General features: G+C 45.2%; 1 protein-coding gene across 1 annotated transcript in view; it reads right to left on the bottom strand.

Annotated features, from left to right (window-relative positions):
- LOC144785005 (blue-sensitive opsin-like) overlaps nucleotides 1–3,370 on the bottom strand; it is a 114,840-nt gene extending 111,470 nt beyond the window's left edge. The window contains exon 1 of the mRNA XM_078664124.1: nucleotides 2,874–3,370. Within this exon, the coding sequence (XP_078520250.1) occupies nucleotides 2,874–3,267 (394 nt within the window). The 5' untranslated portion in view covers nucleotides 3,268–3,370. The remainder of the gene's footprint in view (nucleotides 1–2,873) is intronic.
- Between the last annotated feature and the right edge of the window lie 10,432 nt (nucleotides 3,371–13,802).

Genomic DNA, 13,802 nt, shown 5'->3' on the forward strand with positions numbered 1-13,802 from the left:
CTACATACTCAAGGCGCACAGTAGAGCCAATGAATCTCGTCTACATACTCAAGGAGCACAACAGAGCCAATGAATGTGCTCTACATACTCAAGGCACACAGTAGAGCCAAATAATACCCTCTACATACTGAAGGTGCACAATAGACTCAATGCATCTCCTCTAAATACTCAAGGCACACAATAGAGCCAATGAATCTCATCTACATACTTCAAGGCACACAATAGAGCCAATGCATCTCATCTACATACTTCAAGGCACACAATAGAACCAATGAATCTGCTCTAAATACTCAAGGTGCACAATAGAGCCAATGAATCTCCTCTACATACTCAAGGTGCACAATAGAGCCAATGAATCTCCTCTACATACTCAAGGTGCACAATAGAGCCAATGAATCTGCTCTAAATACTCAAGGCACACAATCGAGCCAATGAATCTCCTCTACATACTCAAGGCGCACAGTAGAGCCAATGAATCTCATCTACATACTTCAAGGCACACAATAGAACCAATGAATCTCCTCTACATACTCAAGGTGCACAATAGAGCCAATGAATCTCCTCTACATACTCAAGGTGCACAATAGAGCCAATGAATCTGCTCTAAATACTCAAGGCACACAATCGAGCCAATGAATCTCCTCTACATACTCAAGGCGCACAGTAGAGCCAATGAATCTCATCTACATACTCAAGGCGCACAGTAGAGCCAATGAATCTCGTCTACATACTCAAGGAGCACAACAGAGCCAATGAATGTGCTCTACATACTCAAGGCACACAATCGAGCCAATGAATCTCCTCTACATACTCAAGGCGCACAGTAGAGCCAATGAATCTCCTCTACATACTCAAGGCTCACAGTAGAGCCAATGAATCCCATCTACATACTCAAGGCACACAATAGAACCAATGAATCTGCTCTAAATACTCAAGGTGCACAATAGAGCCAATGAATCTCGTCTACATACTTCAAGGCACACTATTGAGCCAATGAATCTTCTCTAAATACTCAAGGCGCACAATAGAGCCAATGAATCTCCTCTACATACTCATGGCGCACAGTAGAGCCAATGAATCTCCTCCACATACTCAGGGTGCACAGTAGAGCCAATGAATCTCCTCTACATACTCAAGGTGCATAATAGAGCCAATGAATCTCCTCTACATACTCAAGGCGCACAACTGAGCCAATGAATCTCCTCTACATACTCAAGGTGCACAGTAGAGCCAATGAATCTCCTCTACATACTCAAGGCTCACAGTAGAGCCAATGAATCTCATCTACATACTCAAGGCACACAATAGAACCAATGAATCTGCTCTAAATACTCAAAGTGCACAATAGAGCCAATGAATCTCGTCTACATACTTCAAGGCACACTATTGAGCCAATGAATCTTCTCTAAATACTCAAGGCGCACAATAGAGCCAATGAATCTCCTCTACATACTCAAGGCGCACAGTAGAGCCAATGAATCTCCTCTACATACTCAAGTCACACAACTGAGCCAATGAATCTCCTCTACATACTCAAGGCGCACAATCGAGCCAATGAATCTCCTCTACATACTCAAGGCACACAACGGAGTCAATGAATCTCCTCTACATACTCAAGGCAAACAATAGAGCCAATGAATCTCCTCTACATACTCAAGGTACACAACAGAGCCAATGAATCTCCTCTACATACTCAAGGGACACAGTAGAGCCAATGAATCTCCTCTACATACTCAAGGTGCACAATAGAGCCAATGAATCTCCACTACATACTCAAGGCACACAACGGAGCCAATGAATCTCCTCTACATACTCAAGGTGCACAATAGAGCCAATGAATCTCCTCTACATACTGAAGGTGCACAGTAGAGCCAATGAATCTCCTCTACATACTCAAGGTGCACAGTAGAGCCAATGAATCTCCTCTACATACTCAAGGCTCACAGTAGAGCCAATGAATCTCATCTACATACTCAAGGCACACAATAGAACCAATGAATCTGCTCTAAATACTCAAAGTGCACAATAGAGCCAATGAATCTCGTCTACATACTTCAAGGCACACTATTGAGCCAATGAATCTTCTCTAAATACTCAAGGCGCACAATAGAGCCAATGAATCTCCTCTACATACTCAAGGCGCACAGTAGAGCCAATGAATCTCCTCTACATACTCAAGTCACACAACTGAGCCAATGAATCTCCTCTACATACTCAAGGCGCACAATCGAGCCAATGAATCTCCTCTACATACTCAAGGCACACAACGGAGTCAATGAATCTCCTCTACATACTCAAGGCAAACAATAGAGCCAATGAATCTCCTCTACATACTCAAGGTACACAACAGAGCCAATGAATCTCCTCTACATACTCAAGGGACACAGTAGAGCCAATGAATCTCCTCTACATACTCAAGGTGCACAATAGAGCCAATGAATCTCCACTACATACTCAAGGCACACAACGGAGCCAATGAATCTCCTCTACATACTCAAGGTGCACAATAGAGCCAATGAATCTTTTCTACATACTCAAGGCACACAACGGAGCCAATGAATCTCTTCTACATACTCAAGGCATACAATAGGGCCAATGAATCTCATCTACATACTCAAGGCGCACAATAGAGCCAATTAATGGCCGCCTTTTTCCTCTGCCTCTTTCCGCTACTTTCCGTCTCTATCTTTGCATGGGTTCATGTTTATGATTGAAAGACAATGAAAAACACAAGGGAGTATCAGCAAGTCCAATTCATTCTTCAGCTACGAGTGAGAAGGGAGGCTAGTCCATGCTTAGTACTTTTCAGGAAGCCGCCAGGACTCCAAATGTCTGTCTCTAGTACCGCCAACGTCACCCTTGTGACAACTCACCTCCAAGTGTGGCGGCAAAACCCTCAATCTTGCAAGCCAGGGGCCCCAGCTTGAAGTACATTTGGGTGTTAGAGTAGAAGGAGAGGGTAGGGCCGATAAAGATGACCAGCAGGTTGGCCACCGCCATGTTGACCAGGATGTAGTTGAAGTGGGTGCGCAGCTTCTTGTGGAGGACGGTGCAGAGGATGGTGAGGAAGTTGATGGGGATGCCCAGGAAAAGGATGAAGAACATGAAGACGGCTATGCTCCGGAAGAGGGTGGGGCTGCCCAGATGTGTCTGGGGCACCAGGAACGGGCTCAGGGAGGTGATGTTGGCCGTGTCCAACGGGATCGGGATGAAGAAGTCATCTGACATCTCGGCGTCCATCACTCGGTTGACTTTGTACATCATCATGAGACCAGCGACTCTCCGGTCCGACTCAACAGCTGGAAACTGAAGGAAGAGCAATTGATGAAGGAAAAATTTGATAAACACGGCAGAGGGGACAATATATTAAATTCTGATCCCAGTGACGCGGGCTGGGCTTGGTACCAAGCGCGTGCGAGACAGAGTGCCTCCCCTATCAGTACAGGCCCCTGGGCAGGGTGGGCCCCATATATATACCCTGTCCTCAGTGGGGGGAGCAGATGTTGGGTGCGGCTGGAGCCAACTTATTATTATTTTCTCTACTTTGGTAATCGTATTTGGAGACAGAAAGTCCACTAAGAGGGTCTTATCCAGGAGGCCATCACGGTGTGGTGGGAGCGCGCGGGAAAAGGTGACAGGGGATAAGCTGGGTGCCAAGCTCCTTTGAGGGCCTAATCACAGTGGGCGAGGCGTAATCTGCGGGTTTAGCGACTTTGCAAGGGCGCTGATTGCGGATCCCCAAGGCGCTTGCAGCACAATCTTTGTGCACGGAAGGAAAGCCACAAAGCCTCTGTGCAGGCCCTGCCAGGCACCATTTGCTGCTCTCTTCCGGTTTACTTGCAAGCTGATTGGCTGCTTCGGCATCAGACCGGAAGACCACGCTTGCAAGACTGTTTTAAGTGCATATCAAAGTTATTCACGTTAATGCACGTTCTGTGAGGTAGAGACGTTATCTCTGTATGTTCAGGTCGAAAAGAAAGAAACAAGCTGTTTTAAGGCGTTCAACAACACACGCTTAAACCACAGAAATATTTTAAGAGGATACATTTTGAGCCCAATGTATTTACATTTTCATGCACCGCACAGAAGCCTCCACGTTTTCAGCGCTGAGCCCAAAATAGAAAAAAAAAACAAAGCCCTTTCTACTAAGATTGTCCTGCTGCTGCTTTCATTCCCCGTGTTGGCGCTTTAATAATGCTGCCTTCGCGGCGCTAAGCCTCCCACTGCGGTGCAGAAGTGAGTGTGGCTGTCCAGCACAGGATTACCATATGAAACGTAAACTTCCTGTATAAATGCAGACGCAAGACAAGCACTCCCTGGATGTGTGCAGTGCACTGCAGCACGCATGCAGTGCGTGGTTTTTTCATTTCTTTTTTCAAATGAACACATTTTCTCCTTTGACAACCGGCTTCAAGGAAGCTTTTTAGTTGTAAATAAAAGCCATTTATCTGACTGGGTAGATGTTGGCACTGATCTGCCAAAGTAAAGCTCCTGTAACGCCCCCTTGATGCAAAGCACTCTTTTGGACTCACAAAAAAGGCAGCTTTTAAGTGCAAAATACCCCCAGTGCTGGACATTAAATCCCAATGCGCCACTTTAGTACATTACGGAGCATATTTACAACTTCTGGCGCATCTCTGCTAATCAGCAGGGATGCGCCAGAAGAGTTGCGATTCATCTGCCCACCCGTGCACCACCACTTTACAATGCAGCGCACCGCGGCGCACGGATGGGCAGATGCGTGTCGCATTCCCCGCGGAAAGGTGGTGCATTGCTGGAGTCGCAGCTCCAGCAAGGCTCGGGGGTGCCCTATCCCTAACATGCTGCGTCAATCCTTACGCCTGCTTGAAGCAGGCGCAGGGTTTTAACGCAGCATGGCTGAGAAAGTGACTCAGTAAAATCTTATAGATTTCACTCAGCCACTTTTAGGAGGCTTTCCTGTGCCGGAACGCCCCCCCCCACCCCCCCCTGCGCCGGAACGCCTAGATGTGGCGCAGGGCTTTACAACGTGACGCATCTCCCAGATGCGTCACGTTGTAAATACCCCGCAGCCTGGCGCTGGCTTTGCGCCGCCGCTGCGTCACATAAGTGACACAACAGCGGCGTAAAAGAGGCGCAAGGGGCTTTTAAATCTGGCCCTACGTTTTTCCTATTATTACTTGCTACATTTCTTTCATCCAGACAAGCAGAATAATTTATTACTTCACACTTTAGTACGTTAAGTTTTTCCTATTATTTCCTATTATTACTTGTTACATTTCTTTCTTTTTTCTATACTCTTTTACCATTACTCTTTCTTCTTTTCTATTCTTTTCTCTCCTTCTTTGTACTTTGGCTCCACTTACTCACCCCCTTTTTTTCATATTTATTATCTTCTCCTTATCTTCTTCTTTTCCCTTTCCCCCTTACATTATTCCAATAGCCTTTTGCACATTTATTGTGTTCTCAACTTTTCAAAGGTGCATATTTTCTATGATAATTCATTTCTCTATAATTTTTATGATGATCTCATGTATAGCCATTGTCTTATATTTATATTTGATTTATTTATGATCCATCAATTAATGTTATATGCTATATCAATTTCTTATTTCTGTCATTTTCCAATATTTGGCTATTTATTTAACAATCTTTTAACAATATGCCTATTTATATATTCTCTATTTATACATTTCAAGTTATCAACAAATACTATATATCTAATGTTATTTTTCATTCATAAAATATTTCTTGAATATGTATTAACGATTTCATGAAGTTTCCTTATCTTTGTTGTTACCATGTATTTTATTGTAAAATGTAATAAAAAATTTCAACACAAAAAAAAATCCCAATGTGCCACATTGTGTCACTGTGCATCACTTCACAACAGCGCAAAGTCATAGTGAATCCTGGCATTTGTGTCCCTCAATCACGTGGAAGGGATTCCCCAGTGGAAAGCTTTGCTGTATTGATTTGTAAATAAAATAAAAAATGTTGGTGGTTACAGTCTTGGATATGCCTGGGGACATCTGATGCTGCCCGGGTTTCTCATATGGTAAAAAGTGGCGCAAAACAGACGAGCCACAGTGCCCGAAGCCATCTCTAGTACCGGGTGACAGAGTTCCTAATATATACAGCAAACAGGTGAAGACCTCAAAAACAACTTATACTGCCTCAACCCAACCACAGAACAATCTACACACATACAAGGGAAACCACTCTGGACCCGACTCACAAAGGTAAACTGAGACAAAAGTTTAACTTTACGACTGTCAGTATACACAAAGCGCCTTTTCAAGTAGTAAAGTTAGACTTTTATCTCAGTTAAACTTAATTTTTTGTCTTAAGTTTAACTGAGTCTAAAGACTTTTAGTCTCAGTTACACTTAAGACGAAAACGTAAGTTTAACTGAGGCAAAAGTTTAACTTTACTACTCGTAAAGGCGCTTTGTGAATACCGAAAGTTGTAAAGTTAGACTTTCGTCTGTTTACATTTGTGAATCGGGATCTTTGGGCCCGATTCACAGAACTAACTTAAGACAAAATCCTAAACTTACTACTTTTGTTAGTCACAGAAGTTAGGATTTTGTCTTAAGTTTGTCTTAAGACAGACTTAAGACAGACATAAGCTAGGATTTTGTCTTAAGTCTGTTTTAAGTCTGTTTTAAGACAAACTTAAGACAAAATCCTAACTTCTGTGAATACCAAAAGTAGTACGTTTAGGATTTTGTCTTAAGTTAGTTCTGTGAATCGGGCCCCATATGTTTTTAGACACTAATTGTGGTTTATAATATGCACTGATCTCAAAGTTTTCTAAACAGAAGGCAGAGTTTTACTGATAGAAGCTGGGATGCTCTAACTCACTGTATTAACCAAAGTTTGGTCAGAATTCCTCTGACAGGGAATGGATGAGGGGGCATCTGGAACACTCCCCCTCCATGGTTTACTAAAAGACCGCAGTGGCACTTTGGCCCAGGTACCTTCTGAGCCCTCCAAAACAACTGCCCAGTGCAGGGGTGCCACTGCTGAGGCACCAGGAAGAGGGACGTTCTACTAATAGCAGGAACTTCTGCCACAAATTTGAGAACCGACAAGTTCACCACAGCTGAGAAGTGGGATCTGGATCTCACAGAAGATATTGAAAATGTGAACTTCAAGACCTTTTGGTCAATCAAGCTACATTTATAAAGCACGGCTAATCGCCCGTGAGGGTCTCGAGGCGCTGGAAATGGTGGCTGCTGCGTGGTGGTTTGTTTGTTCATTCGAACATCCAGGTCTTGATAATATTAACCTCTTTCGTGCTCGTGACGGAACCACTCCGTCACGAGCCACGGACGTGCTGTGCTGGTGACGGAGTGGTTTCGTCACGGTGCGGCCACCCCACCCACGCTGCAGGAATTCCGCGCCTGAGCGGGCGTTCTATTGAGCAGGCGGGGCCGTGACGGAACCACTCAGTCACAAGCACAGCGTGCCCGTGGCTCGTGACGGAGTGGTTCCGTCACGAGCATGGCGGCGCCACGCGGACCCGCCTCCCCCGCAGCGCCGCGGCGGAATTACTGCCGCAGCCAAGGGGTTAATAAGACTTTATTGTTTGTTTACTTAAAACCATTGCAATTTAAAACACATGCAATTCACTCGTATAAAAAACGACTAATTAAAAAACTGCAAAACGTTTTTTTTTCTTTTAAGCTCTCTTGAGCCCTGAAAACAGTTAATGTTCAGCTAAAAAGCCAAGCTCTAATCAGCAGTTATTAGCAGTCAGGGATTGTGTGGTTGAGCCGATGAACAGTTTGCGGTACTGCTGGGGTAAGGGAGATTTGCGGTTCTAGAATCTCCCAACATTTTTGACGCTACCTTGAAAAATTTGGTGAGCACAATATTCAGCTTTGTGTTGTCTGGGTTTAAGGCGGCTCTTATGGCTTGGCGGCATGATCGTACTCCTAGCCTGTTCCATTCTTCCCGCAATAAAGACCGTCTAGCTGTAAGCATTGCGGGTCATACACAAACTATGTCCTCCATTGCTTCGGACTGATAGCCGCACATCCTACATTTAATACTAATGCTGGGTCGGCGCCGTTCAGGGAGATTCTTTTAAAAAGGCCATTCACCCATCCTCAGAGCAATAAACTGTTGTTTCCAATAAAGTGCAAATGTGCTTGATAAATAAGGTGACTCAGCCCCTGGTTTAAAATCAGAAATCACTGCCCAAGCATGTTTCCTTCTTGACAGTGTTGCCCTGTCTGAATAAAAGGACCACAGCCGAATGCTCTTCTTGATGTATTTGTTACCCAGAATTCTTTAACTCCCAGTAGTCAGGCCCGGACTGGCCGTTGCGGGCACCTGGCAATCCCCCGGTGCGCCGCAAGGGTGGGGGCCGGTTTTGGGCCCTGGGGGCCGTTTTTGTTACAGGGCCGTGTTTGGAGCATAGCTGCAAAATCGGCCCTGTAACAAAATCGGCCGAAAACCGGCCCCGCCAAAGAGCTCGGTCGCACCCCAGGGGGCCGGTCGAGCACTTTGCCAGGGCCGGTTTTCGTTCTCAGTCCGGCCCTGCCAGTAGTTGTAGGCTGTAATCCAGGTGATGCCGATATTTATGGCTGGTGTGGCTTTTCCTGCCAAAGTCTAGCCTCCAGGGAGCTCGCCCGGGCATGGCGCAATCTGTTGCAAAGCTTTATGAACGCACCAGCCTCTACGCCATGGTGGTCTAGTAGGCCTACTTCGAGTCGAACTTGGGTTGGCGAAGCTGATCTTGGCAGGCGGAAAGCGCATTTAAAAATGTTGATAGTTAGATTATTTAGTAAAATGCTTGTTGTACCTTTCATGACCACGTGCCCATACGACAGGGAATTGGTTATCTTCGTCTTCATCACCTTCAGCTTGGGCAAAGTAGTTGTTTAGACAATTTCGTAGCGGCGGCCTCGAGTGACAAATCTTTGGCCCTTAGTACTTCTTTCTGCTTGATAAATGAACATGTAGTGTCGAGGAAGATTCCCAAATATTTATAGTAGGGTGTTGATTCAAGCTTTACGTTATTGAAATACCACCCTCCGCGTGACCTCTTTTGCTTCCCAAAAGAAATTGTTTTTGTTTTTGACAAATTCAACTCTAAAGAGTTTCTTGTTGCGTAGGGAAGCAGCTCAGCAGGTAGCCTGCGTAGGCCTACTTTTGTGTGGCGTGGTAGCACCAGGTCGTCAGCATATAACAGGTTACTGATGCAAGTTCCGTCTAGTTTAGGCGGATGGCAGTTGACACTATCAAGTGTTGGGGATAAGTCCGATATGAACAAGTTAAAAAGGAGAGGGGCCATCACGCAGCCTTGTTTGACACCACTTTTAGTTTAAATCATCCTGGAAACATGGGAACCTTCACCCAACTTGATTCTAATCCATGTTTCCAAGTGAAGTTGTACTATGGCGTTTAAAAGGGCCGGAGGTATACCCCAGGACTCTGGTTTTTGCCACAGCAGGCCCTGAGGCACCCGGTCAAAGGCCGCTTTAAAATCAACAAAACAGCAATGAAGTTGAGTTTGTTGAACAGCCGCTTTCTCTATCAGAACAGTTGGGGTGAGTAAGTTAGTTGTTGTGCCGGAGTTGGCCACGAAGCCCGTCTGATTAAAAGGAAGGAGCTTTGTTGTGTCGGCCCAGGCCAATAACTCTTCCAATAAAATACTGGCATAATATTTGGACTCGACGTCGAGGAGTGCTATCATTCGGTAATAATTGGGGTAATTTCTCTTCCCGCTTTTATTAATTCGGTGAATGAATGCCCCTGTTTACAAGGAACCACATTTTAGAATTCTTACTTTCATGAATATGCTTCAGCCAAAACTGATCTGAGACTGCTTGTTTTTCCCTTTTTATTGGGAGCTTGAAAGCTGTTTGAGCATCCAGGTCTTGAGTCCTTTCCTGAATTGCCGCAGTGATCAGATTGTGCGACCTACTGCGTTCCAGGTGGATCAGCCGGGTATTCCAGAGCCCGCTATGATAGGTTGGGCAGGAACCAAGCAAGGATTCTCGGTTCCACAAGCATGATCCAGTACTTGGTTTGTGCTGGTCGTTGCCGGGGGTCACCACCGGCACTTACATTAAGGGACTTGGGCACTTTTAGCAACTTTTTAAAAAATGGAATCATGCAGGCATGGGTTCTGAATACACAAGAGAGTTTGAAGAGATTTCAGTGAGTTTGCTCCAGAAATTCAAAGCAAAAGCAGAAATTAGTGGATCAGAGTGTCAAAGTCCCTGGAGCTCCCTGACAGTGTCAGCAGCAGCACCGGCTGTTAGCAGGCGGCTGACAATATCACAGTTCTCACCAAGAGAAAAGAATCAGTCAAGACATGTTGTGTACTATGTGAAGGGTTTTATTATATTCAGGTAGCCATGTTTTTGAAGGATGGTGTAAGATTCCCTGAACCCACTTGGATCCACCATAGCAACAGCGCAGTGCGCTCCTTCTCGCACCTGGTGTCCAAGGCTTGGGACAGCGTCACCGGCACCTCAGGGACACCTCATCGCTCCGATGAGTTCAAGAAGAGACTCACGACCTGGCTGTTCGAATGAACACTATAACAACGCAGTAACCTGCTCCCTTCAGCGCCTTGAAACCCTCAGGGGTGATTTGCCGTGCTCTACAAATCGTTGATTGATTGACGAAACACTTTTAGTAGGTACATCGCCGACAGTAACAGTGCACACTTTGGTCACAGAGGACAGGTACTTCACTTGCATCAGCAGAGCAAGATTCCCTAACAATGGACAAAGGCATCATTAGAATATAGTGAAAGGTAACTCGGAGGACCCAAAACTACACCATGGCAACCGCATCCAAAACCAAAACCTCCCCACTGAAGGTCCACCGTGGACCCAACATCACAGAAAGCGCAGCTCCAGTTGGATGAAAGACTGCATTGCAAAGTCTCATGTCAATGAGGTGTTGAGTGTACTAGGCCACAGGGTCTGGGGTCAGTGTAGGGCAACAAGCATAATAAATGAGGGGAGAATGTAGCTTTATGGCTAGAGTGGTCAACCTTGGAGCTGAGAAACCGGGTTCTAGTCTTGGCAACGACGCTCAACATCTTGTGATTCTGGGCAAATCACTTAAGCTCCTCGTGCCTAACAAAAAATGAATGTGTCCTTGTGTAATGAAACTGGTGTTCATGTAAAGCGCTCTGATACCTGATGTCTTCGGGTCTAGTTTGCATTATATAAAACCTTTAAAAAAATGTTCTCAGTGTGCTAGGACAAGTGGTGGCACCTCGTGGTTGTCAACCGAGACTGGTCAAGGCCAAGCTAGTCAGTGGTTGGGGGCACCCAGGGAACAAGGAGCACTCAAGAGGCGCAGGGGTGACACTGTTAGAGTTATGTTGACACTGAAACCTGTAGTAATCCCAAAACCATATGTCACGGAGAGATGAATGACATGGCCCAAGTTCAGTGCAACCAGAAATATGGCGTAAAAGAACTGTGGGAATCCTTGGGGTATGAGAGGAATCTAGTGTTAATCGTGGACTCCATGGCAAACCATATGGACACCCCAGAGAGTCAAAAGTGGGTGTTGTGACTTCTTCACAGCCACACTCTTTGTCCAACACTGGGTCATAGGCCCAGGCGCTGACTACGGGACTGCGAGGGTGGTGTACAGGGGGCACGCGGAGGGGCCAGTGCAGCCTCCCGCGCAGCTGCAGTCCTTCGCCACCATCTACACATCCTGGTCCTCTCAGGTTGATGTGTGATCCTTCAGAATTGGTCCAGGTTTGGCTCAGGTCAGCAGAGATCAATATTCTGGTGGCTTCTGGACAGGCTCTTTCCTTGAGTAAGTTCTTCACGCAGATCTCTTTCAGCTAGGCTCTGCCGCTCTCATCCTCTAAATTATAGCGACTGCTTTCCACACAGTTAGTCCAACTCCACATCTTCCATTTGGGGCAGCAGCTTCAGCCGTATCATCTTGTCCTCAGCTTAATCCTGGTCTTGAGGTGGACCAAATAATGTCCCGTACCTGGCACATTGACTTCCTTTGCGGATGCTGAAATGTTTCTGTATGGGGGTACGGCTCGGCTGTAGAAGCTCAGTACTTCTCTATGGCATCCACTATTGTAGAGAACGCGATAAAAAAATGAAGGCGAAGCAGTGCTCAGAGCAACTGAAAAGAAACATCAAACTACATTGTGTGATACATTTGTAGATCATCCCTCAGATCACTGTTTTTGCTGATGGACCATGACGGATGCGGCCACTGCTGCAACTCAACTCAACTCTCTACACAACTCTTATCTGAATTGGTATTTCTGTGTTTTGCGGGGATAGTTCAGTAATCCCCTTCTAAGATTCAGTATTGTGCACTATCTTCATTAATTGCTTTCTCCTTGGGCCAAACTCTTTTCTAATTTGTGATATAAGGACCATATTGGCCTTACAACTCTTTCAGATATTTGATATCGCTCTTGTTGTCATGATAATGACTTGTTGATTTGTCCAAATGAGTCGAAACATCAATATTATACGATTGATGTATTGTATTAGTATTGGACTAATTTACAATGTTTTGTTAGGTAATTTATCCAACAAATTTGTCTGCCACTTGTACATGCTCTAGTCCTTTTGAGCTTATGATTATCTACAAATGTGTTACACAATGTTGCCAGGGTTGCTTTTCACCTGCACCGATCACTATGTCGTCTTCACTTATTTCATCATGTCTATTCTTTCATCATTTGAATTCCAAGGTGTTCAAATTGACATTTATATGGCTGTTTAAGAATGAAACACTCTATTTTTCTATTTAAATACATATCCAGGTTCCTCTGTCCTTGGGTTTATCCTGTAAGTTACTATGGCTTGTGCTGTAGAGAAAGGGACTAGTAAACAGATGAAGGGACCATGATTGTGACTCTGCATCTCCTGGTTTGCGTCTGTTTTCTTCTCAGGCTCTGTGTACCATGACACATAGTGGCAGAAACCTCTGGGTGTCATCTACATTAAGCATTTCTACGTTCGCTCCTATCCACTTCTCTATGTTGGTTGGCACCAACCCAATTTTCCTCATCCAAAGAGATTAATATTGCTGCAGATGAGGCTGCTGTCCACACCCCATAAGAGCAAATCTGATGTCAGCAAGGCATAATTGCACAATGATTGGTTGCATAGCAGCCGTGCATTCAAGCTTAGTGACTGTCGGGCGGCATGGAGATCCGCTCTTAGTCTTGCATTAAGACGGATCGCTTCAGAGGAAGCCCCTACCTAAGATGCAAGAACTCCAGAATCCCCATTGGCCAGAGCAGGCTGGAGCCACAAGATAGGTCAAGCATCTCAAACTGACCTTTCATTTGTGGAGGGTCCTTTGGGTTAAGAGAGCTACATAGAAAGCATAAAGGAACGCCTCTGACCAGTCGATCACAATGCAAAACCACAAGGAACCGAGGACTCTGCCCATCTTAGACGCGCAATTCATTCAATTCTTTGTTCATTTGGGTAGTAGAGACTCCCATTTCTGGGTGACCTCAGGCCTCAAAGATGAAGTTGAGAATGATCTGGCTGAGATCCCACTCAATGAATATGTTCACACTGTAAGACTAAGAATAAGCGCCTCTGCAGTCTGACATAGCAGAAGGAAGATCTTCTGAAAAATACCAAATACTAAGATTGGAGACGCCCGTCTTTAGGTTGGAGGGCGTGCGTGCTGCCCTGTTTCCTAATGGGATGCAGATATTTGATATTGTCAGTGGATGGTAACCACCTTGGATTTCATCATTGGTAAAAAAAAGTTTTAAGTGCTAAGAAGATGACTCTCAGCTCCAGCATAGTGAAGTGACATATTTGACATGTCCCAGAA

This window comes from Lissotriton helveticus, chromosome 10, assembly GCF_964261635.1.
Source record: "Lissotriton helveticus chromosome 10, aLisHel1.1, whole genome shotgun sequence".
NCBI classification, from domain to species: domain Eukaryota; kingdom Metazoa; phylum Chordata; class Amphibia; order Caudata; family Salamandridae; genus Lissotriton; species Lissotriton helveticus.